Source organism: Poromitra crassiceps (assembly GCF_964638095.1).
Source record: "Poromitra crassiceps genome assembly, chromosome: 19".
Lineage (NCBI taxonomy): Eukaryota > Metazoa > Chordata > Actinopteri > Beryciformes > Melamphaidae > Poromitra > Poromitra crassiceps.
Window position 1 is genome coordinate 9,897,111 of NC_139646.1, and position 18,151 is coordinate 9,915,261.

At 44.9% G+C, this 18,151-nt stretch overlaps 1 protein-coding gene across 1 annotated transcript in view; it reads left to right on the forward strand.

The window, feature by feature from the left end:
• fbxw7 (F-box and WD repeat domain containing 7) overlaps nucleotides 1–13,453 on the forward strand; it is a 163,613-nt gene extending 150,160 nt beyond the window's left edge. Inside the window, exons 11-14 of the mRNA XM_083655409.1 lie at nucleotides 4,813–4,994; nucleotides 8,235–8,460; nucleotides 10,370–10,580; nucleotides 12,925–13,453. Coding sequence (XP_083511535.1) covers nucleotides 4,813–4,994; nucleotides 8,235–8,460; nucleotides 10,370–10,580; nucleotides 12,925–13,193 — 888 coding nt within the window. The 3' untranslated portion in view covers nucleotides 13,194–13,453. The remainder of the gene's footprint in view (nucleotides 1–4,812; nucleotides 4,995–8,234; nucleotides 8,461–10,369; nucleotides 10,581–12,924) is intronic.
• Nucleotides 13,454–18,151: the final 4,698 nt, after the last annotated feature.

The following is an 18,151-nucleotide window of genomic DNA, read 5'->3' on the forward strand; positions in this document are numbered from 1 at the left end:
CATATTTCAGTCCAAGAGGATTTTCTTTTTATAGCTCTGAGAACATGTCTGGGTTTTTAGGCCCGTTTACATTGGCGCGGCTCGCATTTTGTTCATTTTCACCCAGCATTTCTCAGTTAGTTTTAAGTTATTCACGATCAGCACTAGACTACATTCTCGCAAAAAGGTTCAGTAAACACTAAGACGCGGTTCTTGTTTTTCTCTTTGCATTACCAGACAGTTACCTTTACTCGCTTATTACTTTGTTATAGGAAAGTATAATTAATTACACCCTTGCTCTGAGGCAATCTGAAAAGTGATGGATTGTATGGGCACGGGATTTGTAAATGCTGTGCTCAGCTACTAAAGAACTGAGCTGTTCCTTGGCAGTGGTGTTCAGCTTATTACATTAGAGATTGAACAAACCCTGAAAAGTTTGAAATGAAAGTGACACGAGAGAGAGCATCCGTGGAAGCTCGCTCGCACAGTTCAGGTTGGTGGATTGGAGGAATTCTATAGGGCCTGTTTGCCTGCTGCAGCAGCTGCTACTTAGCAAATAGTTTGCGGCACTCGCACTGTCTTTACCTGGTGGACCTTTGTCTTTGCATGTCCTCCAGCTTCTGTGAAAGATGACGCACACACACACACACACACACACACCTCATTGCTTCAAAGGCAGCTGCCTGCTGCTTAACGGAGCAGCACACGTCCTTGGTGCTGCCAGTCAACAGTCTCAGCTTGTCAGGCAGATCGGAGGTGGCAGGATGGTGGACTCCTGCTATCACATCCGGGGAAGGGCGTCCTCGGGCCAGATGCTCTAGCTGCATGGATACCCAGCAGCAGCTCACCTTCTCCTCATTGTGGTTAATGGTATCAATAGGAACCTCCAGAGATTAGAGATTGCTTATGGTACACTGCACAGACTGCACATCCCTGAAGAACGGTCTTCAACGCAGGTGCTGGTCCAAACAAAAACGGCAGTAGAAGAAAAGAGACTGTCGCTCCCGTTTAAGCTCATTTATTTAACCCGTGACGTTTCGAGCTCACGCTCTTCTGCGCAGACTCTTTTCTTGTAACAGACTGAGAATATTGACCGTCTGATCAGACATTGGGAAATTAAGCTTGCGTATTGCACTGTTGATTGTTATATTACATTGATGAATGCTGAATATCATTTGTACGTGTGGGTGCATGTGCCAGCACTTGTGTTTAGATCTTCGCCCACTAGAGATCCCGTTATTGTCTTTGCGTACCAATCCCCTTTTAAGGCGAAGTGGATGATGTCAGTGCAGGGAAGCTATCTGCCTATAATATGACCTGGCATCAGCATGTCCGTGTACTCGCATCAAAGCACTAGTACGAGGAGTGCACAGGTCATATTAGATCAAAGCACGAGTACGAGGAGTGCACAGGTCATATTAGATCAAAGCACTAGTACGAGGAGTGCACAGGTCATATTAGATCAAAGCACTAGTACGAGGAGTGCACAGGTCATATTAGATCAAAGCACTAGTACGAGGAGTGCACAGGTCATATTAGATCAAAGCACTAGTACGAGGAGTGCACAGGTCATATTAGATCAAAGCACTAGTACGAGGAGTGCACAGGTCATATTAGATCAAAGCACTAGTACGAGGAGTGCACAGGTCATATTAGATCAAAGCACTAGTACGAGGAGTGCACAGGTCATATTAGATCAAAGCACTAGTACGAGGAGTGCACAGGTCATATTAGATCAAAGCACTAGTACGAGGAGTGCACAGGTCATATTAGATCAAAGCACTAGTACGAGGAGTGCACAGGTCATATTAGATCAAAGCACTAGTACGAGGAGTGCACAGGTCATATTAGATCAAAGCACTAGTACGAGGAGTGCACAGGTCATATTAGATCAAAGCACTAGTACGAGGAGTGCACAGGTCATATTAGATCAAAGCACTAGTACAAGGAGTGCACAGGTCATATTAGATCAAAGCACTAGTATGAGGAGTGCACAGGTCATATTAGATCAAAGCACTAGTACAAGGAATGCACAGGTCATATTAGATCAAAGCACTAGTACAAGGAATGCACAGGTCATATTAGATCAAAGCACTAGTATGAGGAGTGCACAGGTCATATTAGATCAAAGCACTAGTACAAGGAATGCACAGGTCATATTAGATCAAAGCACTAGTACAAGGAATGCACAGGTCATATTAGATAAAAGCACTAGTACAAGGAATGCACAGGTCATATTAGATCAAAGCACTAGTACAAGGAATGCACAGGTCATTTTAGATCAAAGCACTAGTACGAGGAGTGCACAGGTCATATTAGATCAAAGCACTAGTACGAGGAGTGCACAGGTCATATTAGATCAAAGCACTAGTACGAGGAGTGCACAGGTCATATTAGATCAAAGCACTAGTACGAGGAGTGCACAGGTCATATTAGATCAAAGCACTAGTACGAGGAGTGCACAGGTCATATTAGATCAAAGCACTAGTACAAGGAGTGCACAGGTCATGATATTAGTCGGTGGGGGAAAGGGCAAACTGTTCTGTCATTGGCTGCTAACTCTCACAGTGCTATGAATGCCTCTGGTCTTATCTAATTCAATTTCTCTCTTATTCCACCGTGAGATATGCAACTCAATTACATGCAGAGACCTCAGTTTCTAACTGGATTACAGAAAAAAGCATAGTAAGAGAAACACTTTGACCTGAGGCATCCTGGTGGCTTAGTTGGCTGAGGTGCATACTGTGTTACCCACACTACAAGATCTCATGTTCAAATATGGCCTAGGAACCTCTCTGCTGTCAAACCTCCAGTACTGTCAAACTGACAAATACATCCCAAATATGTTTAAAACCAGTGAGAGAAATGCTGCCCCATGAATAGTTCCTTAAGCGCGTCGAATGTAGATTGGACTGTAGCCTGCATCGTCAAAGCTCTGAGAGTCATCAAAAATTGTGTCCTGACTATTGATATCTAAGTAGCTGGCTTGTAATTATCCAATTTCTAATCATACAGTTTGTCTATAATTATGTAATGACTTGACATTTCCTGTTTTTTTTTTCTGTGTATTTTTCCTGGTAAGGCCAGAGAATTTTTATTTTTTTATTTATTTTTTGGTCTAGAGCTGGAGCATGGTTAATATAGCAGGATATGTTCCCACCCACCATTTTAAATTATATCCTTAAATAAATAGAGAGTCAGTGCAATCAAAATAAAACACATTCTAACAAACCCTGATGTAAAAAAAAAAAAAAAAAAAGTCCTTCACAGGTTCATGAAAAGAATGCTAATGGTCTTTTAGTGCCAAGGACTGCATTATTTTATATTTGTTCTGCAGACAGATAAAGGCTGCTAAGCCCTTCATTTCAGATATGCTCTCCTCCCACGCACTTACTGGGAGTAGGCTCTAATCACACACTGTGGTTCCATTCTTGGAACACCAACCACTGGCTTCGTTTCACTGGAAAAAATCTTGCATCCTAAGAACATGATTACAACATGCTGCAGGTCTGCATCCTAAGAACATGATTACAACATGCTGCAGGTCTGCATCCTAAGAACATGATTACAACATGCTGCAGGTCTGCATCCTAAGAACATGATTATAACATGCTGCAGGTCTGCATCCTAAGAGCATGATTACAACATGCTGCAGGTCTGCATCCTAAGAACATGATTACAACATGCTGCAGGTCTTCATCCTAAGAACATGATTACAACATGCTGCAGGTCTGCATCCTAAGAACATGATTACAACATGCTGCAGGTCTGCATCCTAAGAACATGATTACAACAGTAAGTTGTGGGCAATGTGCCGCAAATATGAGGATGAATATGAATGAGGATGCATGTTTGTCATAAATAATGGGAATATATTATGATAATCCACCATCAGTCGACTTAGGATCACAAATTGACCATGCATGGTGCCGTATCTTGAGACTAATTCCCTGATGTTATGCTAGCCGCCATACCACCTCGTCTTCACTACTGTAACGAAGCTGTGAGAAGGGAGCAGCATGATAGAACAAGAGGCACGTTAACGCTGTAGTGAGGTTGACAGTGAGGTCACGTCACATGGGCCCACAGCTAATGAAGTGATTCTCTTTATCACAGGGTGAGGGGAGAGGGGCGGGGCTCTAGCTCCATCTTCCTTATTCAGCGCCTGCAATAAAAAGCTCTTGGCCCTGCTCTGTCTCTGCCTGCTCAACGGCTTATCAGCTGCAGTCGGGGGGTCACATGTCGTACACCGCAGCCACACGCGCCATCTCCAACCTGACATTACCGGGCGTCGGCGGCCGCTTTCCCCAGCCTGCTCCGCCTCTCTCTCTCTGAAGCATCTGAAGTGAACGCGTTTAGGGTACTTAAATCGAGGTACAAACGAGATCAACTGCGGAAGCGCAAATTCAATTGATCAGAAAAGATTTCCATAAGTGTCGTAATCAATAGCTAATCTACCATGCCTAATGAGGAGGAATGGGTCCTGCTTCTTTATTGAAGGCGGTTGTCCGCCCCCCCTCTGCAAAACGAATGAAAGGACCTCTGTTCTTCTATGGATAAGTAAAAGCAATTATAAAAGCCAGAGAAAGGTCAGAAAGATATTTTGTCTGCTCGTACAGCAGCAGATGGTATGGATGGACTCGGTACTCTTTCCCCCCCAAGGTCACAGCAATTTCACATCTTTTTTTCCTCAAATGTGAATGTGGGGGGGGTACGTCATAGAGTAAGACCTCTGAAGGACGTTTTTCTTTTTTCCTTGGCTCAATTTTTAGAGGTATGAATGAAATGTGTTCAAAACCAGTGACATAGTCTTCCTGCTTGTCCTGATTGCAGTGTCTGCGGACGTTGGTGGGCCACACGGGGGGCGTGTGGTCATCCCAGATGCGGGACAACATTATCATCAGCGGCTCCACTGACCGCACCCTCAAGGTCTGGAACGCAGAGACCGGAGAATGTATCCACACCCTCTACGGGCATACCTCAACAGTGCGCTGCATGCACCTGCACGAGAAAAGGTATGGAGCAGAGCTTATCACACTTGTTATTAACTGTGTAGTATTCAATGTGCCACGTTGTTTCTGACATGATGCAATACTAGTTGATACTATCCGCTGGATATGTGCACCAGGCTTCTTAGTAGGGCTTAACGATATTGACCCCCCCAAAAAAAAATCTAATTAAGATTGTTTGCCAAAATTTTGAAATTGAGATTTATGTTTTTCTTCTTGTCATTAGTTTTATTAGAACGTTAAAATTGTTTGGAGACCATTTTAAACACCTTTTTATTTCATTCAAAGAAAATAGAAGTCGGTGTGGATGCTTACTGAATTTGAGTATGATGAAAGGTTTTCACCCAAAAAATCCCTAGAACACAAAAATAGCTTGTTTAGAAATCCCATTTGGACCAAATTGCAGAAGTTCGTGCACCCCCACCACCACCCCACAGGTCTACTATTAGGTCTACTACTGTTAGATGAGCTAACTAGTACTGCTACCAATCATTTTGAGCCACAACAGTGGGTTGATCAAAGAGTTTACATGCAAGAATTTCTCCTCCTCCTCCTCCTCCTCCTCCTCCTCCTTCTCCTTCTTCTTCCCTAAGCTGTATTATTGTTAGACTCATAACGCCTGACTTTACAGTGACCCTAGCACCAGAAAGAGCAGCCCTGCAACGACAGGATCTGTTATGAAGTGTGTGTATGGCCTCATGGTGACTGAATAGACCCTGTGAGCCAGACCTCAGTGAAGCGCTGCTCACTCATTCACTCAGTGCCTCACTCTGGAGACTCTAGTGCTCTTTTCGCCTGAGGGCCCACCAACGTTTTGTGTAGCATTGGATTACTCACTGAGCGGAAACACTGCGAGCTACAGGCTGATGGTCAACATGTTGGAGATTTGCAACTATGTAGCGCTGCCAGGGACATAAATAAAGAGTATGATCTGTTTTTTTTGGTTTGTTTTTTTGGTGAAGTACAGATATACGACTTTCTTTTTTCCATTCTGGTTGAAGACATTGCTCGAGGGGCACAGGTTATTAAGTAAAAGCGGTGTGTTTTCCGGAGTGCGTTTGTACATGCAAGTACAAACATGACTGTCAAAAGTCAAAGCGAGTAGGCAACAAATCCAGCTGCCTCATTATTCTTCCACTGCAGCTGTCATGGTGTGACTGAGAGGTAGAGCAGCTGTCATGGTGTGACTGAGAGGTAGAGCAGCTGTCATGGTGTGACTGAGAGGTAGATCAGCTGTCATGGTGTGACTGAGAGGTAGAGCAGCTGTCATGGTGTGACTGAGAGGTAGAGCAGCTGTCATGCTGTGACTGAGAGGTAGAGCAGCTGTCATGCTGTGACTGAGAGGTAGATCAGCTGTCATGGTGTGACTGAGAGGTAGAGCAGCTGTCATGGTGTGACTGAGAGGTAGAGCAGCTGTCATGGTGTGACTGAGAGGTAGAGCAGCTGGCATGTTGTGACTGAGAGGTAGAGCAGCTGTCATGGTGTGACAGAGGTAGAGCAGCTGTCATGGTGTGACTGAGAGGTAGAGCAGCTGTCATGCTGTGACTGAGAGGTAGAGCAGCTGTCATGCTGTGACTGAGAGGTAGAGCAGCTGTCATGGTGTGACTGAGAGGTAGAGCAGCTGTCATGGTGTGACTGAGAGGTAGAGCAGCTGTCATGCTGTGACTGAGAGGTAGAGCAGCTGTCATGGTGTGACTGAGAGGTAGAGCAGCTGTCATGCTGTGACTGAGAGGTAGATCAGCTGTCATGGTGTGACTGAGAGGTAGAGCAGCTGTCATGGTGTGACTGAGAGGTAGAGCAGCTGTCATGTTGTGACTGAGAGGTAGATCAGCTGTCATGTTGTGACTGAGAGGTAGAGCAGCTGTCATGTTGTGACTGAGAGGTAGAGCAGCTGTCATGTGACAGAGGTAGAGCAGCTGTCATGGTGTGACTGAGAGGTAGAGCAGCTGTCATGGTGTGACTGAGAGGTAGAGCAGCTGTCATGCTGTGACTGAGAGGTAGATCAGCTGTCATGATGTGACTGAGAGGTAGAGCAGCTGTCATGGTGTGACTGAGAGGTAGAGCAGCTGTCATGGTGTGACTGAGAGGTAGATCAGCTGTCATGTGACTGAGAGGTAGAGCAGCTGTCATGATGTGACTGAGAGGTAGAGCAGCTGTCATGTGTGACTGAGAGGTAGAGCAGCTGTCATGTGTGACTGAGAGGTAGAGCAGCTGTCATGGTGTGACTGAGAGGTGGAGCAGCTGTCATGTTGTGACTGAGAGGTAGAGCAGCTGTCATGGTGATGGTGTGACTGAGAGGTAGAGCAGTTGTCATGGTGATGGTGTGACTGAGAGGTAGAGCAGCTGTCATGGTGACTGAGAGGTAGAGCAGCTGTCATGTGTGACTGAGAGGTAGAGCAGCTGTCATGGTGATGGTGTGACTGAGAGGTAGAGCAGCTGTCATGGTGACTGAGAGGTAGAGCAGCTGTCATGTGTGACTGAGAGGTAGGCAGACTATTGAATATACTCTTGTGAAATGGATGACTGGAGGGAGACATTCCTTCCATGGGAAGTAACGCATAGCTCAACATAAACGGTCCTATTGAATTCTGTCACAACCATTAGAGCTTTCTGCCACAGTAAATATAATAATTAGTGTCAAATGTCACACCCAGCATCATACAGTAACACCAAACCATCAGACATTGACTATGTTTACATGGACTTCAATATTCCAATATTAACCTGATTAAGACAATACTCTGAATAAGAAACTGCTATGTAAACTGCATTTAGTATTTCGATCTTATCGTCGCATTATTGAAGTGCATTGTGTGCATTAATCGCACTTTAACGTCCTGTTTTTGCAGCATCTTGTGACACGTACAGCGGTCAAACTGCTTGACGATGCGTGCTCTAGCTTCCAGCGAGTATTGCGAAACTTGTTTAGAAAAGAAAAGATGGCTGCCACCGGTAAAAAAGAAGTCCCAACATTTTGTCCCCAACACAGTAGAAACATGATGGAAAGGTTTTCAGGTTAAAGTTCAGAGGGAAACTCATAGGCACGTCATGTGGGGGTGCGTCTTCAGTCATTAATTGGACTATGCTCTGTAGCATGTAAACAGGAATATGAATGGAATAACTCATGTCAACACCTTAATGGAGATACTGTCTTATTTAGCGTGTATGTTCAAACCCGGTGCTGTTCCACTGCAGGAATAGAGGTACCTGACCCGCTGTCTGTGTGTCTGTGCGCGTCTGTCTCAGGGTGGTCAGTGGCTCCCGGGACGCCACCCTGCGCGTGTGGGACATCGAGACGGGCCAGTGTTTACACGTCCTCATGGGCCACGTGGCCGCGGTGCGCTGTGTGCAGTACGACGGGCGACGGGTGGTCAGCGGCGCCTATGACTTCATGGTCAAAGTCTGGGACCCCGAGACGGAGACCTGCCTCCACACACTGCAGGGCCACACCAACAGAGTCTACTCATTACAGGTGGGTGGTTTCATACACACGCATCCAGTCGTTTAGCAAGTGTCTCTGTAGCCAAGACAAGGAAGCTGGAGTAGATTTGATTAATGAGATCTGAATCTCATTCATCTGAATTCTCCACACTGCACTGCACTCCATTGGTTTACAATAGTTTTGTAGATAGAACTATTGTATTGTGTAAATGGTACAGTATAGAGACAGTCCGCATGTCTGGGAACGCCCCCAAAATGTTAAACGGCTGGCGCGCGAGTGGGGTAAAACCGCCCATATATCTCATGGGCTGACTCGGTGCTGCGGCTCTAAACTACATGTTTGGGGGTTCTAGAGCAGAACACAAGACGTCTGATCAGATGTGCGTTTACTGCGGTGGTTAAATCCCCGATCGTGTCTGCCTGGGCGGGGCTATCAGCTCAATTCTAACCTTGCTGAATGGATAGAACGGGGGTTTTTACCCCACCCTGACCACGCCCCCAGCCAGGCTGAGCCAGCTAAACCAGCGTCTGTGACGAGACGTGGCCTCAACCTATAGTGACTTGTCATTGCTTCTTTATTTGAGGTGTTGTACAGTATGTTTCTATACCTGCCTGCAAATCAATTCCCTTGGGATTAACTAAAGAACTGAACTATTTACAGTCTTCATTAACATGTACAACAGGGGTCTCATTTCTGCACAGCATAATGTGACCATGAATCTCAGAAAGTGATACTCATTGGATAGGAGCAGCTATTCATAAAGCATTCACACTTTGTGGCTTGAAATGCCACCTGTTCTACTAAGCCTGTTGCCTTGCCAACCTGGCGGGCGAAAAGCCATAAACAAGTCAATCTATATTTATTGCACTAAGGTGTTTTGTCTTTTTTTTTTTTTCACCCATGTTTTTATACCGTTCAGTATTTTAGATTGCGTCCCGTGTTTTAAAACCCAAGTGTGAAGAAATGAATGAATTCCTCTGTCCTCTACGTTGTCCCCTTCCTGTCCCCTGTCCTGTGTGATGACAGTGCACTTTAGCTGCTGCCATCACCCTCAGAGTGGGTGGAGCCTATCACCCTCAGAGTGGGTGGAGCCTATATTTACTGCACAGATAGATGGGTTCTTCAGTATTGCATTGTTAGGCGTTTCAAGTATTGGTCGTCTAGTATTGGACGTAGTGGATATGGAAAATGGTTGCACGGGTCAATAAAATGCATTACTTCGAATGAGTTAAATCGAAAGCCTACGAATAGAAACAATATGATTCCATTTTGCTGTGTGGTATAGAAATGACAGCATTCATAGCATCCACGTTAAGGCCGAGATTTGCCATTTTCCTCAGCTGGCAACTTGCTTTACATCTGGTCAATAGAAATTAATTTCACCATCGTTCCATTTATGTAGAAACTGACTAGGCACCATCTAAAAGGAGAGTAGGGCTTTCACAGACTAGTCGAATATCAAAACCATCATCGTCGACTAATCGTTCATCTGTGGGTTTTAGGAATAAACAATATAAATAAATAAATTGAACATAGATTTGTTTGAACAATAATTTTCTACATCATGCCAGGTTAAATAAACAGAATTGAATGTATGTTGTTACTGCAGTCAAACAGTCGGTATCTCCAGCTCATACATGTTGCTGGGCTTTAGCGGCTCATTTGTAAACAGCCTCTCGGAGCCAATCAGGACTCTGCTATTTCACATACCCGCAGGTCGGTCCCGCCTACATTAGTTAACCCTTTACTGGCAGTTTATGAGACATTTGCGATGAGAATGGAATTGATCATTTTTATTTATCTTTATTTATTTATCTCCCGTGACTTGTTGACTAGTCAACTACCTTTTGGGAGTAGTCGATGACTACTGAAAATGCAGTAGTCGTGAATGCCCCAGTGGAGGGTAAAGGCTGAACTGGTTCTCCTCTCTGCCTTCCAGTTTGACGGGATTCACGTGGTCAGCGGCTCGTTGGACACGTCTATAAGGGTCTGGGACGTGGAGACGGGCAACTGCATCCACACGCTGACCGGCCACCAGTCGCTCACCAGCGGCATGGAGCTCAAGGACAACATCCTGGTCTCAGGCAACGCTGACTCCACCGTCAAGATCTGGGACATCAAGACGGGCCAGTGCCTGCAGACACTGCAAGGTGAGTCCACCAACGCAGAAACCCTCTGACGTATGTCCTGTTGGAAATCTCTCCAAAATAGAATGAGAGTAAATAAAACAAAATGTCACCAAAGAAAGCGCACAGTTAGCCTGAGACCGGTCCCCGGCTAGAATGTCTTAATGATCCACTTGGCTGTGCGTGTCAATGGGGCAAACACCTTGTGGGCCCGCTAGTCCAGATAGTCTCATTTTCTTTGTCTGCTGTTTAAATAGTTTTACCTCCCAATTAGTGGGACCGGTGCCTCACAGGAAGGTTGCAATTTCTTCTGAATAGCAAAAAAAACATTAGCAAACGACAACCCTGCATTCTGGTTGTACAGTCACAACACACACCCCATACACCCCATGTAACAAAGGGACGCCCCCAGTGAGAGCATGAAGAAAGAGAGAGCGGGAGGCGGGGCATGAAAAGGGAGGGGTCAGATTCAGAGGGGGCGTGACTAGGGGGTATGTCTTGTACACAGAGAAGGGATGAGGGTTGGAACATTTTGTAGGCCACATAATTAGGTCAGTGGGCAATTTCTTCCAGTCATTAGTGTGTTTTGATAAGACAATAGGCCGACAACAAGGGCACTCACTGTCAGCCGAGGTACTGGCAGAGGATAGGTAATGACAGCAGGCTGCTTTGTTGTGGAACTGTAGAGCGGGGGGCAGCGAGGGAGATGTTGCGGAGATGTTGGGGGGTTGGTGCAGGAACAGTGTTATGTGTTTGTGTAAATGCATAGCCTTTGAACCAACCAGAGAGAAAAGGCAAATACATTCAAGCTTGTTTGAACACTGATGTTAAGATTGAAGAAGAACAAAAAGCCAACTTTTCTCCGCCAATGGGTTGTGAAAGTGGAATGAAATTATAAATGTCAGAATAAAATGGCTGCTGTAGCACCCTTGGTGAAAGCGGTTTGTCTGTCGCCACTTGATTCTGCGCTTGTTTATATTTGCCTCGCACTAATTGATTTAATTAAGGTATCATTTTCACGTCCCAAGGGAAATCTTTAGTCGCTGCACACACATACAGTTACAATAAAGGCGTTTCAATGACGGTAGGAGCAGCCGTCATCTCCCCTGCCAGTTGTCAGCACGCACGCATCAAAACGCCAATGCACTTGCACTGTGCCAGATGTGGGTCTACCAAAGCCAGTGTGACACTGATAGGCCTTCGACCAGGCGTCGTGTTGCTGCCCATCATGAGCTTACCTGTAGCAGGCAAGCCGTATTGAACAGCTAACGGCTCCACAACTACACCTCTCACAACTACACCTCTCACAACTACACCTCTCACAACTACACCCCTCACAACTACACCTCTCACAAACTACACCTCTCACAACTACACCTCTCACAAACTACACCTCTCACAACTACACCTCTCACAACTACACCTCTCACAACTACACCTCTCACAACTACACCTCTCACAACTACACCTCTCACAAACTACACCTCTCACAACTACACCTCTCACAACTACACCTCTCACAACTACACCTCTCACAGCTACACCTCTCACAACTACACCTCTCACAACTACACCTCTCACAGCTACACCTCTCACAACTACACCTCTCACAACTACACCTCTCACAACTACACCTCTCACAACTACACCTCTCACAGCTACACCTCTCACAGCTACACCTCTCACAACTACACCTCTCACAACTACACCTCTCACAACTACACCTCTCACAACTACACCTCTCACAGCTACACCTCTCACAACTACACCTCTCACAACTACACCTCTCACAACTACACCTCTCACAACTACACCTCTCACAACTACACCTCTCACAACGACACACCTCTCACAACTACACCTCTCACAACTACACCTCTCACAACTACACCTCTCACAACTACACCTCTCACAACGACACACCTCTCACAACGACACACCTCTCACAACTACACCTCTCACAAACTACACCTCTCACAAACTACACCTCTCACAACTACACCTCTCACAGCTACACCTCTCACAACTACACCTCTCACAAACTACACCTCTCACAACTACACCTCTCACAACTACACCTCTCACAACTACACCTCTCTCACAAACTACACCTCTCACAAACTACACCTCTCACAACTACACCTCTCTCACAACTACACCTCTCTCACAAACTACACCTCTCACAAACTACACCTCTCACAACTACACCTCCCACAACTACACCTCTCACAACTACACCTCTCACAAACTCACAGCTGTTTCTCTTTCTGCTTTGGACTCTATGTAGCAGGTTCTTCCTGCCACTACTCCTGCCATGGCCTCATGTTCTCATTCCACTGACCTCCCCTCTTTCTCTGTGCACCTCCAGGTCCCCACAAGCACCAGAGCGCCGTGACGTGCCTGCAATTCAACAAGAACTTTGTCATCACCAGCTCGGACGACGGCACAGTCAAACTGTGGGACCTGAAGACGGGCGAGTTCATCCGCAACCTGGTGACTCTGGAGAGCGGCGGCAGCGGCGGCGTGGTGTGGCGCATCCGGGCCTCCAACACCAAGCTGGTGTGCGCGGTGGGCAGCCGCAACGGCACCGAGGAGACCAAGCTGCTGGTGCTGGACTTTGACGTGGACATGAAGTGAGAAGGTGGAGGGGGACGAGAGAGTGCGAGGGAATGGCAGGCGAGGCGCCGAGAAACCAGAGGAACTCTTCTCACCCAAACACTCACAAGAGCTCCTTTCGCTAAATACCTACAACAACAACAACCACCACCACCACTACCAATGGGCTTGTCCTGTCCTCTACCATCAGTATCTTCCCCGTCCCCTTTGGGCAAATGTTACTGACAAAGCCACAGACCCACACATCTGTCCGGCCCCTGCTTTTGACCCCTGCCACCCCGTACGAGGTGGAGTCACATGGGGGGTCGGGCTGGATACTGGGGGGGGATGGAGGGCGAGGGGGGGTGACTGCGTCTGCCCGTCGATACGCTGGGAGAAGGAAGAGGAGGAGGAGGGGAAGCACCGACCTGTCCACAAAAGAGAAGAGCAAACTCTTTTGAAGTGACTCTCCACCCGTGCAGTTAGACGGCAGCTTCGCACAGAGACTTGTTTGCTCAAGCCTGACAGTCCGATGTTGAGATGTATAGAGATATATTATTTTTTAAACCCCCCCTCCCCTCCCCACCCGTGCACAGTACACACACTCATGGCCAACTGTTAAATGGCGGACGTTGACCATAGTACATACGGTAGTACGCAAGGAAAATATTGAAGCGGGGGGGGGGGGGGGACATTATATGAGGAAAGTGGAGAGATTTTAAAGGTGAGTTTCCACACACACAGTTTTACCTAGTCAAAGAGCTGCTTGATGTAGAGAGGAGAACTTGGGGAAAGACGATTGGCTTCCAACCCGGGAGGCTTCAGCCTATAATCAGGCTCTATTCTTGTCACTCCAGTTGCGTTCTTTTTGTTCTTATGGGTTTTCTGTCCTTTTGATTTCTTCACAATGTCACAAACACAACTGTGAATTTCAATTCCTTTTATCATAAGGAAGGGGTTCCGTTTTTGTTCTTTTTTGTTGTTCTTCTCACCGTTGCCAACGGCAACAAATCCCAGTATTAGAACCTGCTCTGTTTAGGTTTGCTGTCATCATTATCACTTTTTTCTTTTTTCTCGTCTTCTCGTTTGAGGTTGTTTGTTGTTCCTTTCTACTTTCTACATAACTGGGTTTAGAGCACTGCCTCCTCACGAACCTAAAATGCTGTCCAGAGTTTGTCAGAGTGTGGTTGGGATGGCTCCTGGCTGCCGGTGCTGTGATGAGAGGAAGTCAACCTTCTTTGCTCTAAGCACTGTGGAATATTGCCCCCCCCCCCGGCCCCCCCTCCCCAGTACTGTTTTCTCCAGTGGCCAAACTGTATTTATGCTGCTAGATGAATGGGAAAGAGAAAAACAAGGCGATGGAACTTTGACTTGCTGTGACGTTTTAGTCCCAGACCAAATTCCAAATTGAACTCGACAAGTTTGGACTTTTTAAAAGACACACAGAAAAAAAACATGACATGACAAAAAACAAAAGGTAACATCCGACGTTTTTTCTTCTTTTGGTTTGTTTTTGCCACTGAAACTTGAGCCAAACGTGCCTCTGCGAGGCTGAGAGAGAGGAGGGAGTGTGTCCCACAGATACTGAGGGGTTTGCCTGCAGAGAGGAGAGCGAGGGGATGTACACTGTTGGTGTGTGTGTGTGTGTGTGCGTGCGTGCATGAGTGAGTGCGTTGTGTGTGTTAGCGTGTCAATGGGCAAATTGTAAACACATTCCTTGGGACAAAGCTCGTTCAGCCTGTTCTTTGGGGAAATGTACAAAAGCTGTGTGGACTGGCAAAGAAAAAAAAAAGGAAAAACTAGCAAATGTATTGAATTTAACAAGTGAATGAAAGAACTGTCCGTATCCACGTGTGATCGTTGTTCCATTCAAAGATGTCTGAAGCAACAGTGGACACACCGTCACAAGCATAAACTGACAGGTAGACTGCCAGGAGTCTTAGTGTTATGAGTATTAACGTGTGTTGCAGTTGAAATCCCTGGGGCAGCTGCTCTCGGTGGTAGCGGTCTCATGGATTTGTGAATGGGAAAAATATCTACACAAAGGCAACAAAGTGAACAGAAACATTGTAGCCAAATGAATCGTCTCAATCTCCAAGAGTCACAACTCAAGCTGAACTGTGAAAGTGGTATAACACTGTATATTAAAAAAAAACAAAAAAACAATCTTGCTCTATCTCCTCTCTCGTTGTTTTCTCCCTCTGTTTAATTTATGGTCTGGTTTGAGAAATCGGATATGTTGCAGGTGTTTTATTTTTTCAGTTCATCATGTAAACTGCCTGGCAAAAAAGAAAACGGACAGAAAAAAACCTTAAAAGGGATTGTGTATTTGTTTGATTCACTTAGAATTTTTATTTTCTTATAACTTAAGTGCAATAAAATGTGGGTTTTTCTTTTTTCATTTCAAGCATTTCAGTTGTCTGTTTTTGTTACCTGTGTGAAGGCATCTTATATGTTCAATAAAGCTAATTATTTGGTTTATTACATCCACGAGAGACAATACTTTGAACATTTATCTCCCAGTGCAGGTTTTCCATGCGAGATTTAGCACAGCCACCCCAATGATGCACCTGTATATCCTACATATTGAACCAAAACCCTCACCGTTTGTCAGGTTTCAGTCGCTGCGTTGAACAGATGCATCTCTCTCCTCACCATCACATGACAATATCATTGGATCCAGTGTGAGCACAGTGGGATGCTATATTTTATGGCTCCTATTCGCAAAAGTATGCATTTTTAAAGTACTGTTGCAATTTAAGTGCTTTTTAAGCACGAAATGACAAACGTCTGAATCAATCCTTTGTGATCACTGGTATGAATCTGATTGTATGTAATTAAGTCTTATTTTACTGGAAAATTCAAATATTGTTAGCCTGAAAAATATGGCATACATGGTATTAATTTTTCCATTTTGACCAGCCCTTCATATAATAATGAGTTGTTTTTTAAGCTCTGGTGTCATTTATATAACTGCAGCCTGTAAACATGTGGCCATCATTCAGTGCACATATGTGGCATAAGAGCTATTACGGCCATTAGGGACTAATTTAATTATGACCGTCAGTTTGTGAAGTGCCAGTTATACTGGGACCTTTATCTGTCATGATCCTACTTCATACTGTGGGAGCGCTTGTTTCCACTCGCCGGCTGCTGCGCTCTGGATCCTCTCTGCCTGTTGCCTAGTGATAGCTCCTCTCACCCAGACACAGAACACTGTGCAGCACGCAATATAATGCTATTGTGAGGGAGCGCTGAAGGCTGGACATCCTTACATGAATGGATGGCGCATTGGGGAGTTTCCACTTTGGTTGGCAAGGCTACTCTCTGCGCCTGTTTGTTCCCATGCTGCACTCGTGTGTGTGTGTGTGTGTTGTGCAAGCAGTAGTTCTGTTTTTTCAGATGGTCATGGAAGAACGAGAGGAGGTGGTGGTGGTGGTGAATCGCATCATATTTTGTTGTAGCTGCAAGAGATGACTACAAATGAATGTTCGCGTTTTCATCAAATGGAAATACAAAGGTATCTCCTGGCAAAAAATAAAAAATACTCTGAACAGACTAGGGCTGGGCGATAATTCAAAATTATGGTTTATCATCTTTTAGTGGAAGCATAATTGTGTGACCATTATGGTGATTTGGGATATTGTGACACACTGCCGTTTAAATTGACAAGCACATTTTACTTACTTTACTTGACAAAATGAAGTATGATTTTTTTTAAGGAATATCATTTGAATATTTATATTTAATAGTCATCACACCTAAGCTTGTCATTCAGTTCAACTGGATTCTATGAAATGTTGCATACGTGAGTCATATAATAGTGATATACATCAATAGTGGGGGGGGCATTTTGTGATGATTATGACATTGATTTCAACCATATCGCCCACCCCTAGAACAGTCATTTTATTTTATTTTAATGTTTGGTCATTGGTCATGTTATGATAGAGAAGCAAACATATTTTCCTTGGTGGAATGAAGGCGTTAAAGGAACACTGCCCATTTTCAACCAGCTTTGTATCATTAGAACATCAGTAGTATATCAGAAAACTGTAAACTGTTTTGAAGTCTGTCATTTAATTTGACAGTTATTGAGTGTTAAAGTGTGGACCAGTGACATCACTGGTCCACACTAACTCAAATTAATAACTCATTAACTCAAATCAAATCTCAATAACTGTCAAACTAGATGAATGATGAATAGTTTGACAGTTATTGAGAGTTGATTTGAGTTAATGAGTTATTAATTTGAGTTAGTGTGGACCAGTGATGTCACTGGTCCACACTTTAACACTCAATAACTGTCAAATTAAATGACAGACTTCAAAACCGTTTACAGTTTTCTCATATACTACTGATGTTCTAATGATACAAAGCTGGTTGAAAATGGGCGGAGTGTTCCTTTAAGCATCCTAGGCTTGAGTGGCGCACTGCGCAGTCTACTGTATAGCAAACATACACAACTTGAGAATAAGACACTGATATATCTCCTCGGGCAGTCCTTTAATGAACTTAATTTTAGGAAGTGATGAATCATACCATTCCTTAGGGTTAGCAGTCATTTATCTAACTTACGCTTACTGCCTCCATTGCACTGACTGCAGCTCCTCTTGATGGATGTCCCCATTCCCGTTCACCTCTCAAACGAGCCACGTCTGCTGTTGCCCTCAGCACCAACTCCACCACTGGCAAACACACCGCAGACGAGGGAGATGGAAGGTGATAGAGCTGGACGATATGGTTGAGAATTTCAACCATGAAATCAATATCACGGTAGTCCTAAGGATTTTTCTCAATATAAATATATATCACGATATGGTTCATGTATGCAAAATCACATTGAATAATCAAGTGAATGTTCATCTCATTGGACCGAATGGTGATGTCAGGAGTGACAAAACGGAAATATTCAAATCATATTCCTAGCATACTTGATTTTACGAGTTTTCAAGTCCCAATTTGCTCCGCATAAATTTAGACGGCACAAATATTGAAAT